Source organism: Pimephales promelas, chromosome 3, assembly GCF_988280905.1.
Source record: "Pimephales promelas chromosome 3, fPimPro1.hap1.1, whole genome shotgun sequence".
NCBI lineage: Eukaryota > Metazoa > Chordata > Actinopteri > Cypriniformes > Leuciscidae > Pimephales > Pimephales promelas.
The window spans coordinates 24,789,820-24,810,000 of record NC_142771.1 but is presented as its reverse complement, the minus strand read 5'-3'; the positions used below and the strand labels follow the sequence as shown (position 1 = coordinate 24,810,000).

The 20,181-nt window shown below is 37.4% G+C and overlaps 1 protein-coding gene across 1 annotated transcript; it reads right to left on the bottom strand.

Annotated features, from left to right (window-relative positions):
- Positions 1 to 1,147: 1,147 nt before the first annotated feature.
- Positions 1,148 to 19,893, bottom strand: trpm4a (transient receptor potential cation channel, subfamily M, member 4a). The gene is made up of 28 exons (XM_039686853.2): positions 19,679 to 19,893; positions 18,012 to 18,073; positions 17,186 to 17,348; positions 15,978 to 16,158; positions 14,159 to 14,328; positions 13,296 to 13,473; positions 11,960 to 12,024; positions 11,358 to 11,606; positions 11,183 to 11,285; positions 10,982 to 11,100; positions 10,567 to 10,875; positions 10,232 to 10,333; positions 9,993 to 10,121; positions 9,454 to 9,583; positions 8,177 to 8,322; positions 7,968 to 8,080; positions 7,793 to 7,891; positions 7,650 to 7,696; positions 7,328 to 7,560; positions 7,142 to 7,257; positions 6,931 to 7,063; positions 6,441 to 6,615; positions 5,502 to 5,667; positions 4,561 to 4,742; positions 4,313 to 4,445; positions 3,942 to 4,014; positions 3,531 to 3,627; positions 1,148 to 1,948 (listed from the first exon to the last, which is right to left on the bottom strand). The coding sequence occupies exons 1-28, from the start codon at positions 19,748 to 19,750 to the stop codon at positions 1,914 to 1,916; spliced, it is 3,780 nt and encodes a 1,259-aa protein (XP_039542787.2). The 5' UTR covers positions 19,751 to 19,893; the 3' UTR covers positions 1,148 to 1,913.
- Between the last annotated feature and the right edge of the window lie 288 nt (positions 19,894 to 20,181).

Genomic DNA, 20,181 nt, shown 5'->3' with positions numbered 1-20,181 from the left:
AACATAGATTATGCTGCATAAAAATGGTTTGTTCGTGGTCCCTAAGAGGTTGAACCTTACTGTGAAGTGTTTCTTGGTTGTTTTTCCTATAGGAAGTGCCGGGTGGGGGGAGCAGCAAGATGTTAAACTGCAATGTGGTTGAAAATGGATATGTATGCAGACATGTCACTGAGATATCATGTTCTTGATCCTTCACTTTTCCTTGTTCCTGCTCCTTCTACTCTGAAGAGAACATCAGTGCGTATGGCCTGGCGTCTTTACATGACCCACTTTTTTTCAAGAGACTGCACTCAGACCAGAAGTTGTTAAAATAAAGTCCTCCGTCACATATAAACTAATAACAAAAAGGTTATATGTCAAAAAGAAGATATACTAGGCTCTCTCGGGCAACATGCCAAATTAGAGATTATATGCTAATTGCTAAAATACCACATGCATGCTCATGCAAGTAAAGCTGCTTGAACAGATTCTGTTTTGCAGCGCTTCCATGTTCACACCAAGAGAGTGGCTAAACTGAGATGATGTGCTGATTTAGCTCCAGTCAGATTTAAGCAGAGATCCTCAGAAGAGTCCAGTTCCCCCCCACTCTTGCTCAACAGTCACTGAAGATGACAACCTGATCCTCATCGGCCGCAGCTCTTGCCATATAAGGCTTGTAGGAGACTCAGACCACGCCAACCTAGAAATCAAATGCTACTCAAAAGGGGACAGGGTCAATATAGATCGCCACTGGTGAAGACTTAGAATAGAAACCAAAGAGGAGAATGTAAAGACCAATGTAAATTTAATTGGTACATTAAAGCCATTTAAAAACATTTTTTTAACAATAAAAAATAAAGGTTTGTGATAAATTACTAGCACAAGAAATACACTGATTTCTAATAGACAATAAAAGATGCAATAATACATTTATCACAGTGTAATTGTAAACGATTGCATTGACTGCTTTACTTATGCGTGTGGGCAAGGAAAAGAAGATTTACTTACACATTTTTTTGTAGCATTTACTAGACGAGATATAAATATTGGTAGGATACATAACCAATGATAAAAGATTGTTTTGGTCCAAGAGGAAGACCAAACAAAACAAACATGATAGATCAGATAAGCCTGGGGGGTTATTATCAGTAAGTGCCGTTTTCTGTCCCAGAGGAAAATCAACAATTTAAATGTACTAAAACAAACTCGAAATAAACGAAATAAACTCCCAAGGGAATGTATATTCTTATATACTTATTATATATAATATACTTATATACTTACCAAATACTTATTTTCCACCATAATTTACAAATAAATTCTTTAAAAATCCTACAATGTGTCCTGGATTTTTATTTTTTTTTCATTTTGTCTCTCATAGTGTACCTATGATAAAAATTACAGACCTCTCCCATTATTCTAAGTAGGAGAACTTTCACCATCAGTGGCTGATTAAATACGTTTTGGCCCCACTGTATATATCAATAATGGCATTTTTGCTGTGAGTTACTGCAGTTACTTTTTGAATCAATCATTAACAAAGCACAAATCCACATCCCAAAATCCGCAGCTAATTCAGCCTTTAAATTTGCATGTAGTTTGGTAGGCTACAAATACAGTTTTTAACAAAGGAATACTCGATTATAAAACATTTTTTATACACCATTAGCAACTAGAGAATATATGACAAAATTGCCACAAAATGTATTTTGTACATTGCTTCCACCCAGAAAATATTTCATACATCTTAATGATAACGCCAACAAGTGTTGTTTTTTGAAAAATAAACATACTCATCTTTTTTGATGCAATGTTAAAAAAAAACTGATACAACCAACACATTAAACATGTCAACATGGTGAAATGACAAAGCATACAAAAAAAAACTCGCACATAACCAAGAACATAAAATGCATCTGCATTATCAGCATAATTTATCTGGAAAAAGTGGGACGTTTAGATGCAATACCTGAAACACAGACAGAAGAGATATGATAGTTATATATAATAAGAAATGTTTAAAAATATATATTTTGAACAGTGTTGCATATATCTTTCTTTCTTTCTGTCTTTCTTTCTTTCTATATATACACACACACACACACACACACACACACATTTATAATATTACAAAATTTCAAATAAAATTTTCATGGTTTCCACAACAAAGCAACACAACATTGATCAAATGTTCTTAACAAGCAAATCTGCATATAATAGTGATTTTATTTTTGAAATGCAGTCTTGTTGAACATAAAAGTCAACAAGACTGCATTTATTTAATAGAAAAATCATTATAATATGCATATTAGAATTCAATAACTAAAACGAACGTTGTATATATTTATATGCATACACACACACACACACACACATATATATATTCTCTCACCTAAAGGATTATTAGGAACACCATACTAAAACTGTGTTTGACCCCCTTTCGCCTTCAGAACTGCCTTAATTCTACATGGCATTGATTCAACAAGGTGCTGAAAGCATTCTTTAGAAATGTTGGCCCATATTGATAAGATAGCATCTTGCAGTTGATGGAGATTTGTGGGATGCACATCCAGGGCACGAAGCTCCCATTCCACCACATCCCAAAAATGCTCTATTGGGTTGAGATCTGGTGACTGTGGGGCCATTTTAGTACAGTGAACTCATTGTCATGTTCAAGAGACCAATTTGAAATGATTCGAGCTTTGTGACATGGTGCATTATTCTGCTGCCATCAGAGGATTGATACATGGTGGCCATAAAGGGATGGACATGGTCAGAAACAATGCTCAGGTAGGCCGTGGCATTTAAACGATGCCCAATTGGCACTAAGGGGCCTAAAGTGTGTGCCAAAAAAATATCCCCCACACCATTACACCACCACCACCAGCCTGCACAGTGGTAACAAGGCATGATGGATCCATGTCTGATCTCTAGAATCAACAAGGCATTTTCACCCACAGGACTGCCGCATACTGGATGTTTTTTCCCTTTTCACGGCATTCTTTGTAAACCCTAGAAATGGTTTGTGTGAAAATCCCAGTAACTGAGTATATAGCGAAATACTCAAACCGGCCAATCTGGCACCAACAACCATGCCAAGCTCAAAACTGCTTAAATCACCTTCCCCATTCTGACATTCAGTTTGGAGTTCAGGAGATTGTCTTGACCGGGACCACACTCCTAAATGCATTAAAATGCCAGGTGATTGGTTGATCAGATAATTGCATTAATGAGAAATTGAACAGGTGTTCCTAATAATCTTGTTTGTGTGTGTATATATATATATATATATATAGACATAATGTTGCCCTTAAAATCTTTATGATCTTCCGTATTTTTGCACTAAAATACGGAAGATCATGAAGATTTTGGGGGGACGTTATGTCTCCATCAATAATGAAGGACTGTAACTGTATATGTAACTACGGATCATTAAATGTTACAGCCAAACCAACACCGTAAACACTGTTACTAAGAGGGAACCTGAGAAACTTAAGCTACACTTTGACACTGCAAAGAGGGGGTAAGGCAGGGGAGTGTGAACACTACACCTTTGGAAGGAAGAGGAGGTGGACGAGTCTGCTTTACAAGATCACTCTGATGCAGCGCCTCCACTATCCAGGAGAGAGCAGTAGAGCAGTACTCCACCTGAGTCAGAAAGAGACAGAGTATCATTCAAAAACCCGAGGTCCCCTTTAAAGTGCAGCTTCATTAATTACATCGATCGGCTGACAGCTTGGCAGATACTCAAAGCGGATCTGCATTCTAAAGGAGGATGACGGATGGTCCTTGGTCTGCGCTGAGCAAGCAAACGCAACAGCTGCAGCTCAAATAAGGCAGGACTCATAGTCTCACACCCACAGACACATGTGTGCGTTCTGTGGGGCACTAATGGGTTTTAAAAGCACTTGTGGCTGTGTTTGATAGCCACAGGTAGACAGGTGTGTATTGCCGCCACTAACCTCCGACTCAAGCTTTCTCAACCTGCGATCGTGATCACGAATCTCCACCATCTGCTTCAGGACGCTGTCCACCCTACGCACACATATGGACACAAATACACACATGCTGTCATTCAAGACGCCGGTGCCTGATTCAGCAGGATTTGACAGTCTCCATGTCTCCCCCTTCACACCCACAGAAACACGAAACTAGAGCTGCCACTGCAAGGTTACTAAATGCCCCCAGGTGTGTATTACATTCAGATCTACTTTCAAGTACAGACATCTTTCGCACTCACTCCTTTTTTTTTTATAAAACTCACATTTGAAGTAACATAAATTGGCAATTGTTTAACTGAGAGAACGAAAGAACAGTAAAAGTAGTGACTGACTTTGTGGAGGTGCGTTTGAGCCGCTCCGTGTCACTCTCTCTTTGTTTCTTTCCTTGCGTGGAAAGCAGGTTCTCCTTCAGCATCGACTCCCAAGTGTTTAGCAAACTTGCCTCTTTGGGTTTCAGGTCCAGCACTTAGTTAAGAAATGCGCCACACGGTTAAAGACAAACTTCGCAAATGAGGCTTTGCGTATGGTGTAGAAATATTCGATTGTGCAAGCAAAATAAAAATCACAAGGGAGAACATACTAAAGTGTTGGCTCTTAAGGGAAGGTATTCTCTGGATGACCCTTTTGATGAAGATATGCAGGTGGGAGATGATGATGAAGGGCGGGGAGAGGCAGGGGCGCGAGTGGTACTCCACAATCAGGTTGTAGCGCTGGAACTTCCAGTGCACATCGCTGTGCTCCTGGACTTTATTGAATGTGTAACTGTAGACAGATGACATGAACAGTAACACACCATCAAATTAAGCAATATGGTAAGAAAGGTCACGCTGTATTGTGAATCAAGCAGTTGCAGAAATGGATCCCCTTCAGCTGTAAGTATTTTCACAGTACTGCATGACCTCAAGTGTTCATTGCTAGGGATACACCAATATAAAAATGCTGTCCCACAGTTATTATTTTTATATGGGCAAAAAAACAGTAAAGGGTCCAATACTATTTTGTCTAAAAATAAAATCAATTTTATTAAATGCTAAAGTTAGGCTTGCTAGGTATTATAAATGTACTGTATGAATAATGGATATTCAGATTTGCTAAATATTACATTTAACAGTGTTTTTACACAATAATTTAAATATTAACTTTAAGGGAGCTTTAAATAATAGCCCTTTTTTTTGTAATATAATAAATGTCTTTACTGTCACTTTGGACAAATTTAATGGAACCTTGCTGAATAAAAGTTTTAAAAATCTTATTGACCCAAACTTTTAAAAGGTAGTGCATTACTCTAAACATTTGTATTATCAGCCCATTTTAATTAAAATATTACTTAATTAAGCAAGTTCATTAGATTTAAGGATAAAAAAATATTCATTTCATAATATACAAAATAAACACTCCACCTGCTTGTGCACTTGCAGTTTTATCCAGATATTTTAAAGTCCATGTAAAATCACAGTTTTAAATTCAAACATGAAGATATTGCTGATGTTATATCAGTGTTGATGGTGCAGTTTTTTTTACCTGAACATTGCAATTAGCAAGTTCACCAATAGAATATTGGTGACCAACAAGTAGACTGACAGCAGAATAAGGACCAGCCAATTAGCATCAGACTGTGGGCAGGGCTCTGCCCCCTGATGGATGAGAGTGGCGTTGTCTGTACACTGTTTCTCATGTCGCTTGTCAGCTAGAGACGAAAAAAAAAACTTTTTTAATCTCAAAAGAAAATAAGTGTACAAAAGTTTGAGGCCAGTAAGATTTTTTTGAAAGAAATTGATAGTCTTATTTAGCAAGGATGCATTAAATAGATCAAAAGTGACAGTAAAGACATTTATGTACGTTTACATGACAATGATGTACTAAAAACAGAAATGTTGTCCTTTGAATTGCCACTACAGATTACAATGATGTCAAAACGTTCCCAGTTCACACCCACGAAAACGACTAAACACGCTGTATTATGCTGCCTGGCCTGGCAATAGTTGGCTGAAACAGCAGTTTTTAGTTGAAATAAGAGATATACTTATAAAAGATTTCTATTTAAAATTTATGTACATTTTTTCCAGTTTCAAGATTGATATTAATAAGAATTTCCAGCATCAAATCAGCATTTTAGAATGATTTCTGAAGGATCGTGTGACACTGAAGACTGAAATAATAATGCTGAAAATTCAGCTTTGATCACAGGAATAAATTACATTTTAAAATGTAATTTATTTGAAATTGCAATAATATAATTGTAACAATATTACTGTTTCTACTATACAGGATTTTGATCAGATAAGTGCAGCCTTGGTAAACATAAGAGACTTCTTTCCAAAACTTTAGTAAATCTTACCGACCCCAAACTATTAAAATGTATATGTGGTGATGGAACTGTATAGCAAGAATCATTCTAAAACAAACACAGTTACAAACATTCAGCGATACACACATCAAGACATACACACACACACATACCATCAATTTCATCCAGTGGTATCTGCCCATATATGTGCATATATGGCCTGTAAAACACTCGCCGAATTATCCAACCAGGACGAGTGTCGTAGGAGTACAGCAGTCCCTGATTGGCTACTCCATAAGCCATTAGCCACACCCCCAGAAAGAACAGGAAGAAAAACACATCTTTCACCTGTGGAGTACATGCACGTTCTTGAGCAGGCTAATATGAAGAGTTCAGATGCAAAAGCCTCTAAATGCCATTTGAAATTTTCTTCTTTAATGATGATTTTTATCAAACTTGTATATTTAAGTTCAGTAATTTCACTTAAATAACAATTAATAGGTAATTATCATTGCCATTTAAGTGAAATTACTGAACTTAAATATACAAGTTTGATAAAAATCATCATTAAAGATGAAAATTTCAAATGGCATTTAGAGGCTTTTGCATCTGAACTCTTCATATGCACTTATTAGGGCACGTTCAAAATAAAAGACTCCTCACCATTTTGCCAACTATTATGATTTTGGGACCAAGTTGTTTGTGAACTGCAAATATATGAATGAGTCTGAGTGTGAAGACCATATAGCCGACACACAGGACAGAACGACCAAAATTATATGTCCACGGAAACATCCTGTAACAAAAACACACATGCACTAACCAACACAATCACACACACAAACATAAACAAGACACATTACACTCATTTAACCTGCAGAGAAGCCCGAGAATGAAGAGCGCGAGGGCCGTGATGTCACACTTGTTCCAGATGTCTTGGATGTACAACTTCATCCTTTGAAACAAAGTGGAAGATCCTACAAAAAAAGTCTGAGAGAGATCAAAATTCAGTGACTGAAGGAGTACATCAAATGTGCTTAAAGGCAAGCAAGATTCATACCTGTCGAATTTCCTCACAGACCAGAGTAAAAACCCAGAAATACAACACGAGCTCCAAAGGGGCGGGTCCGTGGGGAGGCGGAGGCTTGAAGTCAACCAATAGGACATAAGCAAACAGGAAGAGGAAGAGGAAGTACATCAGCACATTGCCTAGAAACGAAGTGACCGGTGCAAACCAGAACTGCCGCCATCGATGGAATATAAAAGGTCGTTTTCGAGGGACAGCCTCTGATGCTGTAAAATAAAAATAAAAAATAAAGATGTAAACATCCCACAGCAGGTCAAAGTTTAACAGGATCTGTAGCCATCCAATTTAGACGCACCTTTTGGGTTTTCCTTTAAAGCATTACATTCCTCCACATCTTCATCCCTGTGAAGGACACATATATATATGACAATCTTTATTTCATCTGCATCATCTTTAATTTAGTGAAAATGTTTATGGCACTGAGAAACCATGAGTTACGGGTTTGAGGTGTCAGCCAATAATAACTCGGCTCCATCGGCACTGTCGACTTCTTTACCCTGATTAAAGTCATCTGGCATTTCGTCCATCTCCAGCTCCCTAAGAGTTCGAATGGCATTAAAACTTTGAAAACTGAACCAAAAAGAAAATTAAACTTTCATGCCACAATACTGACTTGAAACTGATGAGTTTGGTGTAGATGAAGGGAGGCAGAAAAAACGAGAGGATCAGTTTCCACACCTCTGTATTGCTGTCCATGTCCCCCCACCAAATCTCAGACAACAAAGTCTATAGCCATGGAAGAGATGAAGAACAATGACACCAGAAAACCAGACACTTGAACATACAAACAGAGCAGATGCAGAGTAGCAGAGAAGCGCTGACCTGAACTCCATCATGGCTGAAGAAGAGGCGGGCTTCAGCCGCTGTGGCCATCTGCAGACAGGTGGCGCCACCCCATACAGGTGACTGTCTGATGAGAAGCTTGAAAGAGTGTCTCTCATCGCTCTGGTAGCACTCACTGAACACATCTAGCATGAAAGTGATGAGAAAATGCACAATGCATAAGATCCACTCAAATACTGACAAGAACATAAAATGTGTTGTACACTATTGTTCAAAGGTTTGTAGTTGATAGAACTCTCAAACTTTAAAACTAAAGAGTAATGGAAAAAAAATCTGAGATCACATTGAAAATATGAGATATTTTAACCCTGAAATAACCTGACATTAAATGAAGAAATATTTTAGACCCTGCACTATTAGGGTCCATTCACACAGAACACGTATTTTGCATTTAAAACATGTGACACACGCCATAAAGAAATGTCTAGAAACATGCTTGTAAGAGTTATTTTTATGTCAATAATGCAATAATGTGTATATTATTATTGTTTGCTTAGTGTGTTGATTTAGCAAGTAATAACTGAAAGTATAAATTTGTTTTAGCTTTTTTTTTTTGAGAGACAATTCTGATATTTCATGTATATTTCAGTATTATTTCCTATGTTTTCTGATGTATAATTTGTGTTCTGTTCTCTAATGGTTACACACACTTGTTGTGATGGAAGATTGAACTTTAACACGTCTGTGCAAAGGAAATAATGGAGAAACAGTTTTCTTCCCGTCTTGTCAGTCATTTATGGATAAAACTTGTGTTTGAACATTTAAGGTAACACAAGATAAAGGTTTAACAAGTGTAATATCATAGGATACAGGATCCAACATGATTTTGGTAAATTTTTGTTTGATTGAACTCGCATTTGTTAACAGATTTTTGAGTGACTTCTGTGAAGAGTAAGAACCCATTTTTTCCTGCCACTAATACAAGTGAAGTTAACCTAGGACTTCTACAATGCTTGCCTTTTTTTAGACCGCCATGTGACACAACAGTCAAACATGTCTGTTAAACACATTGATAGAAAAAACAATAGAAAAGCAGTGCAGTGGAATTAAAAAAAATGTTCTGTGTGAATAGCCACTTATTGGGTCACTAACAAGCAAAAGTTAGTATAATTTCATTATTTTAAATGAGTTTAAATATGATAATAAAACTAACTTTCTCAAAAACAAAATCTAAAACACACAAGCGTTTTCACTATCCGTCTCAGACTTTTGGCCCCTATTGAATTGGAAATCAGTTTGACTTGACTGACACCCACCATGTGCCAGATTCTCAAAGGTCTGAGCTAGTTCCTTCATGGAGAGCTTGGTCTCAGTGTCTGTCTCCAACTTAGAGAGCTCTCTTAAAATCTTACACCCAGCAAGAGCACTTAGCACCGATTCCCCCGCCTCATATTGAGAGAGAAAGAGAGTGAGAAAAATGATTACATTTTGAAAAACTGACCATGTGAAATATCAATCCAGTCATAATAAATAAATAATCAATGCTGTGGTATTCTACATGCAGCAGATAACTTCATGAAGGCCAACATATTATGATCACAAGAGTAGACAAAAAGAAACCCTCCTGGACACTTTCACTTGCTAAATTTCTAAAGTGACATCAAAAACAGAATACTTTGGTTTTAGTGTGATACTGAATCTACACCACTAGGTGTCAGTAGTGTCTAGAATAACTTTAATACGCAACTTTTATGTGCTCATCAGAAAAAATATTTTTTTTAAATTAATTATGAGGTTAGAAATGATACACAGGGAACCTGATATTAGTTTCAGCTATGATGAGAAAAAAGTATACCATTTCCCAGAAGTATATGGACATTTCTCTGCGATTCTGTAGTACGGCCCAAATAAACAGAGCTATCCAGGGAGACCTACAGCGCTCCTGCCGGTACACACTCTCAGTTAGCAGCAACTTATTCACATGCTGAAAAGAGGAGACGGAAGCTACGATCACAACATTGTTATCAATAATGTATTAACATGTGTATTTATTTCACCAATCCCCAATACTTTTGAAAAAAAACAGGCTGATACCTTCATTGCTTTCCTTGAGGAGACTCCCTGATGTAGACCAAGAGGGCCATAGTAAAATGGCTGACAGACATCTTCCATGATTTCCGATAACACCCGTGAAACCTGAGAGATGGAAACATTTGGAAAGAACAGCATTTATTTACAATAGAAATACAGTAATTATAACATAATAAATCTTTCCTGACACTTTTGATCAATTTAATGCATCCCTTGCAGAGTGAAAGCATCAAAAGTCGTATTGAACGATACTTTTGAAAGATAGAGTGAGTGTGTAGCTATAATACTGTATATATGTGAGTGTGTGTGCGGTTTCTGGTTAACATCTGTCTTTTTACCTCATACAGGGTGAGGTCTCGAGCAGCAGATGTTGTGGGGAGGGTTGTTGCATGGCTCTTGACAGAGGACTTCTCGTTAGGTAGGACAGATAATCGGGTCTGAGAGGCTGCTAAGCCCACTCGCTCCTGCAGCCTTCTCTGGAGGAATGAGGAGACCAGATCACAGTGCGACAGCGAGCTGTAAAGGCCCTCTAAACGATGGTGTGTCAGATAGTCCAGAATGTTCAAGCCGGTTTCCACGAACAGACGCACAAAATGGGGTTTGTCATTCACCAGCGCATCAGTCATTGATTCCTCCAGGTCTTCATACTGACAGAAAGATTAACCAATAGAAGTGGTCATGTTAAAACACAGTTCAGCTATCTGTCCTGGTCAGTAATTGTAAACTGTGCTGGAATTGTTTCAGTACTCCTACCCTCCACTGGATTTCGCCATTGAAGAGTTCGCTCTTGGCGATATCCACCCTGTTCCAGGCCACTGCCAGCTTTAGCTCTTCAGTGTACTCGCTGGCATCATTAGAATCCCGTTTAGCAGCTGAACACACACACATATTGTAAACGTGTTGAATTCATAATGTGAACGTGTTGAATTCTCAAAGTAGGTGATTTAATCTCACCTCTCACAAGAGCTTTAAGGATGATTGTATCAAAGTCATCAGGCCCTTCCTTGTCTCCATGGAACACGGTGATCAGATCTCTGTTATGATAGATACTGAGTACCTGTGTGAAAAAGTAAAGGTATTACCTCCGTCCTGCAGGCACTCTCTATCCAGGCCCTTGGTGTGTGCTCACCTGATCCACAAGCTTCTCCAGATCGGTCTCAGAAGGGAAATGTTTCTTGATTCTCTCTCTCACTCGGTCCTTCAGCTCGACACTGGCGCTTTTCCTGGTTTCCTCATCAGCGGATGGCAAAGTGGGACTCGCGGGCGGACTCAGAGGTGTGCTGAGGTCCCTCAGTATTCCTGCTATCAGGTCTGCTGCTGAACCCGACCCAGCCAGCACCAACCAAGGAGTGGTGTTTTTCAGAGATAAATCCATTCTCTGCAGCGACAAAGAGATTACTGTATCTTTTTTGTAATGCCGTTTTAGATCTCTAGATATGTCATACTTGAGTCTCATCCAAACAATTATGCCAAATGCAAGTAGCAACATGGACATTGTGTAACAGGCCAACCCATGACAAATAAAAGAACAAAACAAACTAAAGTCATTTGTAAACATGCATTGTTTTGTTCATGGTGACTCAGGCAATTCGTGTTTACAAATGACTGTACTTTGTTAGGTACATAAAAGAAAATAATGTAAAAAAAAAAATCATTGTATTATATTATTTTGAAATAATAAACTATTTTTAATATTAATATTAAATAAATCAAATGAACTTGTGTAATGACCTCTAGCATTGAAGCATTTCCTGCGATCAGCACACACAAAACAGGAATCTCAATGCTGCCACTTCCTGGTGAGGACATGAAGAAGACTTTATTTGTTAACACAATGGTAATGCAGCAGGTTTTTACTAATAATGCATTAAATCAAAAAAAGAGGGAATACAACTGGTTTTATAACTGCATTCTCTGTCTGCTCCACTAGAAAGCAGTGTAGCCCTCATGACATGCCAAATGAAACTATTCTGAAGGGATTTACTGCACTAAAACACTGCTGTTCTTCATAACAGTGCACTATTGTTTAGATTCACTTTTCCTTCCTCTCACTCGATGTATATTTGATAAAAGGGAAGTGCATAGTTCCTCATGAATGTTGCCCGTGTTTCCCGTCACAGTGCTTCGTGAAGGTGCTATAAACAGTCAAACCAGACTCATGCCCTCAATTCCTAATTTGAAGCCCTCTAATTTAGGGCGCAGACCTCGTATACCCTTGGCTTAAAGGGAACATACTGTATGTAACAGGTATAGAAATTATACTGTCAAATGTATGTTTTGTTTAGCAGAACTAGAATTCTAAATATGTGGAATGAGAGCACATGGTGACAAATGTGCATATTTATTTTATAGAAAACAAGGGTGATTATATTTTATTTTATATATTTTATTTTATAGAAAACAAGGGTGACTCACAGAGGCTGCTTATTGTTGTGTTATATCAGGTATGTTTTCTCTGTTGTATTTTTTTCTTCTTTACTTAATGTAAGTTTCAGGCGTTTCTTTTTTGCATTGTAACTGCATGGGAGAGATACAGACATCCCAACCTGCAAGAATTAATTTCAGGGAGGTAAATCTCGGTGACTGGATTGTTGACTGATTTGCGGGCATCAGGGTGATGCTATCAATATTCGGGAGACTCCCGGAACTTCCGGGAGACTTGGGATGTCTGGAGATAACAAGGGCAACTCACTCCTAAAGAGGCTGCTTATTTGTGTTGTATCAGGGAATAAAGGATCCAGCGAAACTGTCACCTTACAACCAGCTACACAACACAGAATTAAAGTGTTCATAACTGGTGTCGCTGGACGTAGAAGAACAATTGTTCCATCATGTATTATATTTGTGTTATATTATGTATTATATTTGTGTATGCAAGTGGATGTATAGTTGTTAAATGTTTGTATCTTTATGCGGGTGTCAAAGATGAATTTCTGCTTGGTGAAAATCTGAACGGACAATAAACTGACTGACTAAGGATTTGGGAATTTGCTGTTGTGCTCTGGTCAAGAAGAGTTCAAACATGTATTTTTTGTGTTTTTTAGTTGAACGGTCACCTCTCTCTTACCCCAGATGCCAGTGCGCTGATGGGAGATGAAGTCCTCCAGGTTGGCTCTGAACAGTGTCTCACTCCCTCTGTGGCCTACACTCCCATCATCCACGAGGAGGAAGGCCTGGTGGTTGTTGTCCAGGCAGCTGGATTCATGTGGCACGTTGCGCACATAGTACCGTGCCGGGAAGCTACCCTTGTATAGAGTAACCAACAGTATATTTTTACTGTTAGCCTAGGGTGAAGTCCTTCAATCGTTCTCAAAACTCTATTCTGATTTTTATGACATTTACTGAAATGCTGCTGTACACTCTGTAAAAAGTCTCTGGACACTGAGCTTCACTTAAAATGTCTGCATTTCACTTATATATATCATACCAAATGGCCTCAACAAACAAATTGTATATAACTTTGCCACTCTGAGATCACAACCTCAGTTTTGTAATCAGAATTTAAAACCGGAGGACCACAACTCAAAAGTTCCGCCCAACCACCATGAATACAAAAATGCAGAAGTATAATCTGTAGCAGGCCTGGAGCTGTCAAAGATTGCTGACAAATAAACGTGTCCAATTTCCAAGAAAGATTATTAATTATTGTTTTATAGTATTTTGAAATAACAATAATGATGATATAAATCATGATATAATTAAATATTAAATCTAGTTATATAATTATTATTAATACCATTAACATTAATTAATTAATTTGTAACTGTAAAAATATGTAAAAATATAAGTGAAATCAGTTTTGGCCTTATCAGGATCTATTTTCACATTAACTATAGACATGTGACACAAATTTGATCACCATGAAGTGTACTATAGTTTGATGACCATAAAGTGTACTGAACATTAAATATTACCATAGACTCATAGTACCTGTGGGTTTATAAGTTGCTGACGTTGGTAAATCAAGCCCCAGGGCGCAACACCAACAGCGATAACTTTGGCCTGGGAAAGAGATGAAGCTGTTGCACAATGATCCCTTACTGCCTCACCCACACAGCGGCCAACACCCTCCCTCAGACCTGACGTTATGATCCAAGCCCCTGGGAAAAGAGAGAAAAATACACAGGAAATTTTACCATACCTAAATTACACAGAATACATCAGAGTCACAAACACAATAACTGATAATGAAAAACAAAGTATTTAACATAATGCAACACGCAACTTCTGGATTCAAGGCTAACCATTTTACATAAAAACCTTATCTGCCAAGCATTACTTCAAACACGCACAGGAGGAATTCCAGTTTGGCCAGTCTATCACTCACTGACCTTATGATAATTACCGGGTTGATGGTTAATAACAGTTATTTTCCAGAACATATTCCAGTTAAGACTTTACACTGTGAGACAGAGGTGGCTAAATCATTTCCCAGAACCATATCTGCATCTGAGTGAAAAATTTTAATTACAAAAAAGTTAAATGTACACAAAATATACTTACATGCACCCATACGCAAAATTGCAGTCAATTTTTGTTATCAATATGGTAATTCATGCCATATCACTACTAGTGGAGGTCTTCAGAGTGACACACAGATCTGTCAACCTGGGGTGGGTTGCCAAGTCTGCGTCTTTTTAGGTACGGGAATGGCATATTTTAAGAGTTGATATTTGTTATTATTTATGGATGTTTTTCCATATCTCTGCGCACCTGCTCACGCAGACATAACACACGTCATCAGCGCGTTCTGTAAGGCTGAATGTCGAATTAGACATACGTCAGTCACCAAACGCCACAAACAGTTCAAAAGCCTTTTACAGTTCCACCTGGACCAAAACAACAAGCTTATGCTGCATTGATGCGATTTCATAACTGTAATTATGAGATGGCAACCTGTGATGTTTTACCCAGAGCTGTTCACATACTCAGATACTCAGATTTATTCATTTCTATTTCAACAATATCAGTGGCGATATTAATCTGCAGGTGGAACAAGTCTAAGCTCTGTAAGTTGTTTATGTTAATTATTTTGTAAGTTGGTGCTTTGAGACATGAGGTAATTTATCGTCATCTCTTGTGATGTTTAGCAGACTCTGCCATGTGCGTTCATGTGTTTTGAAGGAGACGTGGCTTTAGAGACGCTCTGAGGGAGGGTGGGATCTCATGCTTTCAAAGCTAGCTTGCTATTGCTTGCCTCTCTGAAATTACCTACAGTACCTTTAAATCTTCTGCTTCAAGTAGATAAAAAGTGGTCTGTTGTCTTCAAATTATTTCAACAAAAATTGTAATGTTCTTAAAAACTTCTAAATCATCACAATCTGATATTACCTAAAAAGTTGTTAGTATGATAAGTATATTATGTGTGTAAATGAAGACTGCTGAGTGATGTCAGAAAAACATACAAAAATAATAATCACTAAATTATTCTAATAAATTATTCTACCATGTGATAAGTGTTTATAAATTTGTATTGATTATCAATTTATTTCAGTTAGTTTTCAACCACTAGCTAGATTTTTCTTTTTTAGATTTTTCTTTTTTTAACTTTATTTTAGTTTAAGAAAATGTAACATGACTATTAAAAATAACAACAGCCTTAATCTCAGTTTTAGCTTTAGTATACAATAATAACCCAGGTCGAAGGGTGAAGGTAGGGCTAACAGTCCACATGTGATTTATTAGTATAGAGTTTCAAGCTCGTAAGATTACATAAGTGAGCTAGATATACATAAGCAGGAGAGGTTACCTGTGCTCTGTGCGGCCCGGACAAGACCCTGTCTGATCACTTCTCGCACCCAGGTCTTCACCTGCTCCTTCCCCTCTCCCCCCACAACCGACACCACCAGATTGGGTACCGGCAAACCCCATTGTGACGTCATCAGCGAGTACACATTGTCAGGTGTTGTGTCATGTGACAGACGCAGGAACTTTGGGATAAAAGATGAATGACATATAAATGCTCAGCAGAAAAACGGTCTTGAGCATTTCTGTTATTCAGCCTAACTAAGGTATAAAGGCATCCAGACCAACGTGACATTCACAAATGGTGCACAAACATGCATTATGTTTATGTTGTCACTGGGTGTAGGAAGGGATTTGTGTCAAAGGTGAAAGACTGAACACTGGATCTGCCGGAGGCAACACACCCTAATGTTAAATGGTGCCAACTCTCAAAATACTTTGGTATTCAAGAGTGGGTTTGTTTTATTACGGTCTAATGTTAATTGGATTGAACATTTTCACTGTTCTTCCCTAATTACTCAGCGATCTGGCATACTTTTAGAGGAAATTAAAATTTGTTTTCAATAAAGTGTACTGGTGTTTAACAACATGCTAGTTAATGAAACATTTCCCAAAAAAATACACATTAAAACATACATTTTTTTGTAAGTATTGAAAATGATGTTCTCTATAAACTTTATACTTTCAATAATACCCTGCATGTTTTTCATCTGTTCCAGTTAATTTATTAATATACTTCTATTTATTGTTAATTAATGTAGAAAATTAACAAACCATAAATGCTGTGAAACTATTGTTCACTCTTGCACAACAACAGTGACTTTTCCCGTAACAACGGTCACATTTACCACTGTTGAGCAAATTTTTCGCAGACAAAAAGTCATTTTAACAGGAATTCGGGCGAGTATACGTGGAAAAAATTTCCCCACACAGATTTCACAATGGATTCAGTTGGTTCATCGACCGACATAACACTGCTTGGTTTTACAGTGAATTCTTTGTTTCATACATCGCTACACTATTGACACTGTTTTCAGAATTTTGCTGAAATATTGCTAATTTGAGTATAATGCATTAACTAATGTTAATGATTGGGTATTATCAGTTAAACATAGTTGCACTGTCAGATGGGAGATCATATTCTAGGTTAAAGTAATTGAATGTGTGTTCTTTAGCAGGAGTAAAAAAGAAAAGAAAAAGCGAGATACCCACAGGACAGTTTCTGCGTCCAGCTCCAGCAAACTCCAGCTGTCCAAAGGCATCAGTGGGGTATTCAGAGGTGTGCTGTGTACTGTCCCATTGGCTGACATGATCATCTACCGTTATGGATACATGAAGTTCCCGTGCTCCACCACACTGGCACAAAGCCCCATTACTGCCACAGAGAGAGTGAGAGAGAGAGAGAGAGAGAGAGAGAGAGAGAGAGAGAGAGAGAGAGAGAGAGAGAGAGAGAGAGAGAGAGAGAGAGAGAGAGCGAGAGAGAGAGAGAAAGAGAGAGAGAGAGAGAGAGAGAGGAAAACAGGTTTCAATGGGTTTCAAATTCTCATTACTATTCAAGCATCATTTCAGAGAGAGAGAAAATGAGTCATTCTCCTTAATACACATCCCATTCACACATGATAAATGGTAAATGTATTTCTAAAGACATTAATAGGTGAAATTTAACCAAAAAAAGTTACAATGGACACATCATCACTTGAATAAATAAATTATATGAAGTTTAAGACCTGCCCAAACCCTATTGTGAATAAAGTCCATTAAATATAACAATAGCTTGTCATAAAGGGAAAAAGGACAGGGAAAATATACTGTGTTGACAAATGGCTAGGAGTTCACCTTCATTCATTCATTCATTCATTCAAAAAAAAAAAGGAAAAAAGTCATGTTTGTTGACCAACCCTGTATTCCTAAATCAGAGACTTAACGGCTCCAATCATATTACAAGAGGCTGAACCATCTACATATGACAGAGTATGAAAGCAATGAATAGTTTTCTGCGTATACACTAAAACTGAATGAAAGGGAAAATGACTGTTACCTGGATGCGTCCTTCACAAAGGTGGTGCACACTCTCTTTTTAATCAACTTCGGGATCCAGCTCTACAACACAGAAGTTACACAGTACAGCATGAGTCAGAGACATTTTCACCGGCAGATCGGGTTTTATTTCCATTCACAGTCTCTGGCCGAGGAGAACAAACAATAATACTATGCTTAAAAGAGTTTCCAAGGAAATGTTGTGTGAAATGCAATCCTAATCACAGAAACTAAGATTTTATTTAACTTCTGAGTTTCGTCCTTCTGTTGAACACAAAAGAAGATATTTTGCAGAATGTTGGTAACTAAGTTGATGGCAGCCATTGACTTATAGTAGGAAAAAAATACTATGGAATTCAATGGCTATACCGTCAACTGTAGTTACCAACATTCTTCAAAATATCTTCTTTTGTGTTCAACAGAAGTAAGAAAATCATACAGGTTTGGAACAACATGGGGTTGAGTAAATGAGAACAACATTTTCGTTTTTGGGTGAACTATCCCTTAATCATATAGTATTACATATTAGTATAGTACTAATTATAACTGTATAATAAAATTGAATTCTGCATGTAATATTAGAGGAGATGCTTGTATTTGGAATAAATAAAACTGTCAAAAATAATGAAAAAATAATGAAAAAAAAACAAAAAACTTGTGATTATTAAAACAAGATGCTCAATCAAACATGTGAGAGATCATTTACGAACATTTGAAACAAATAGAAAGAGAAAGACTGCTTACCTAAAATTAAACAAAGGACAACTTGTTTTCAAAACTACAAACAACATATTTCTTATTTATTCAACACAATAAATACATAATGTACCCCAAAAAGATTGATAATTCAGCATTACATGAAATATACTAGTTTTTTATATTTATTTATTTCTTTATTTATTATTTTATTTGTTTAGTCTTTTCCCCCTCACCTGTGCAGGTCTCTCCCCAACTTTGCCCTGTGTTGAGCAAGTACTGCGATAACCTGTTAAACAAGCTTACAACCTTAATGGTGCTTTAAATTGTGAAACCTTGGTCAATCATTTTCTCTGACCTTCCCATGCAACATCACATTTATTTCAGACTCAGAGACAATCCAAACCTGACTGTAAAGCCATTAAAACAGCCATGACATTTGCATGAAGGCAATAATTGTTTCATAGGGCCTACTGCATAGCCGAATACATTTTACATATTAAGGTGGAGACTGTTGTAAGTAGTGGCAGTATTTGTATTTGTCTCCCTTTAATAAATTGCCTCTATTTATATTGTTCTCACTTCTCAGTCCATTGGATAAAAGTGCGCGTCATCTAAACGAATAAATGCAAATAGCTGTAAGGTAGGCTATGTCTACGTATGCAGCGAGTGAAGATTACAAACTGTGTTATGGAAACATGCTTGGTAAATACAGAGTTTTGTCATTCATGTTATATGAGCATAAATAAATGAAATTTAAAAAATAATTAACTTTTTATAATAGCGTACAGTGGCAAGAAAACATTTAATCTCTTAAAATATTAACTTGACAAAGCATAACATTGAATTACTGTAGGCTATTGTATAACGCACTTGACTTCCGTATTAATAAATCTTAAGGTGGCTTGCACGTCATATAAACTATTGCCAAATAACACTATTTACATTAATAATGTATCAAACATAGCCTACCTGATGGTTTTCGGACATTCTCTCTCCTCCGCCTCCTTCATTTTCTTTCTCAATTTTCTTAATTTTGATCATCTTTCCGTCTCAGAGTTTGGGTTTATTAGGGGTAATTTTTTCTTCAGATGAGCTCCATGGGTCTAGTTTCAATTATGCTCCAGTTTGCCATCAACCGGATTCCGATAGGCTATATTCAAAGAAACTTCTACTAAAGTCGCACTTTTGATAGCCCCGCCCACACTAGACGTCCCACGCGCGCGCACCTCCTGGACGCATTCCAGCACGAGCTTATGATGGTCTGTTGCTGTTGAATTAACCAAACAGTTGTGGGCGGTGAGGGATAGAGAAAACAAATATACAGGCATGATAAGAGTAGAACAAGGAGAAGATAAAGAGTTTCCACAATGGTTTCAAACCACACACTTGCTGACAAACTAGGCTACCCTAGTACCCTACCCGCTATGTTATTTAGCTATGTACAGGCCGTTAGAAACCGGATGTAAGAAAAG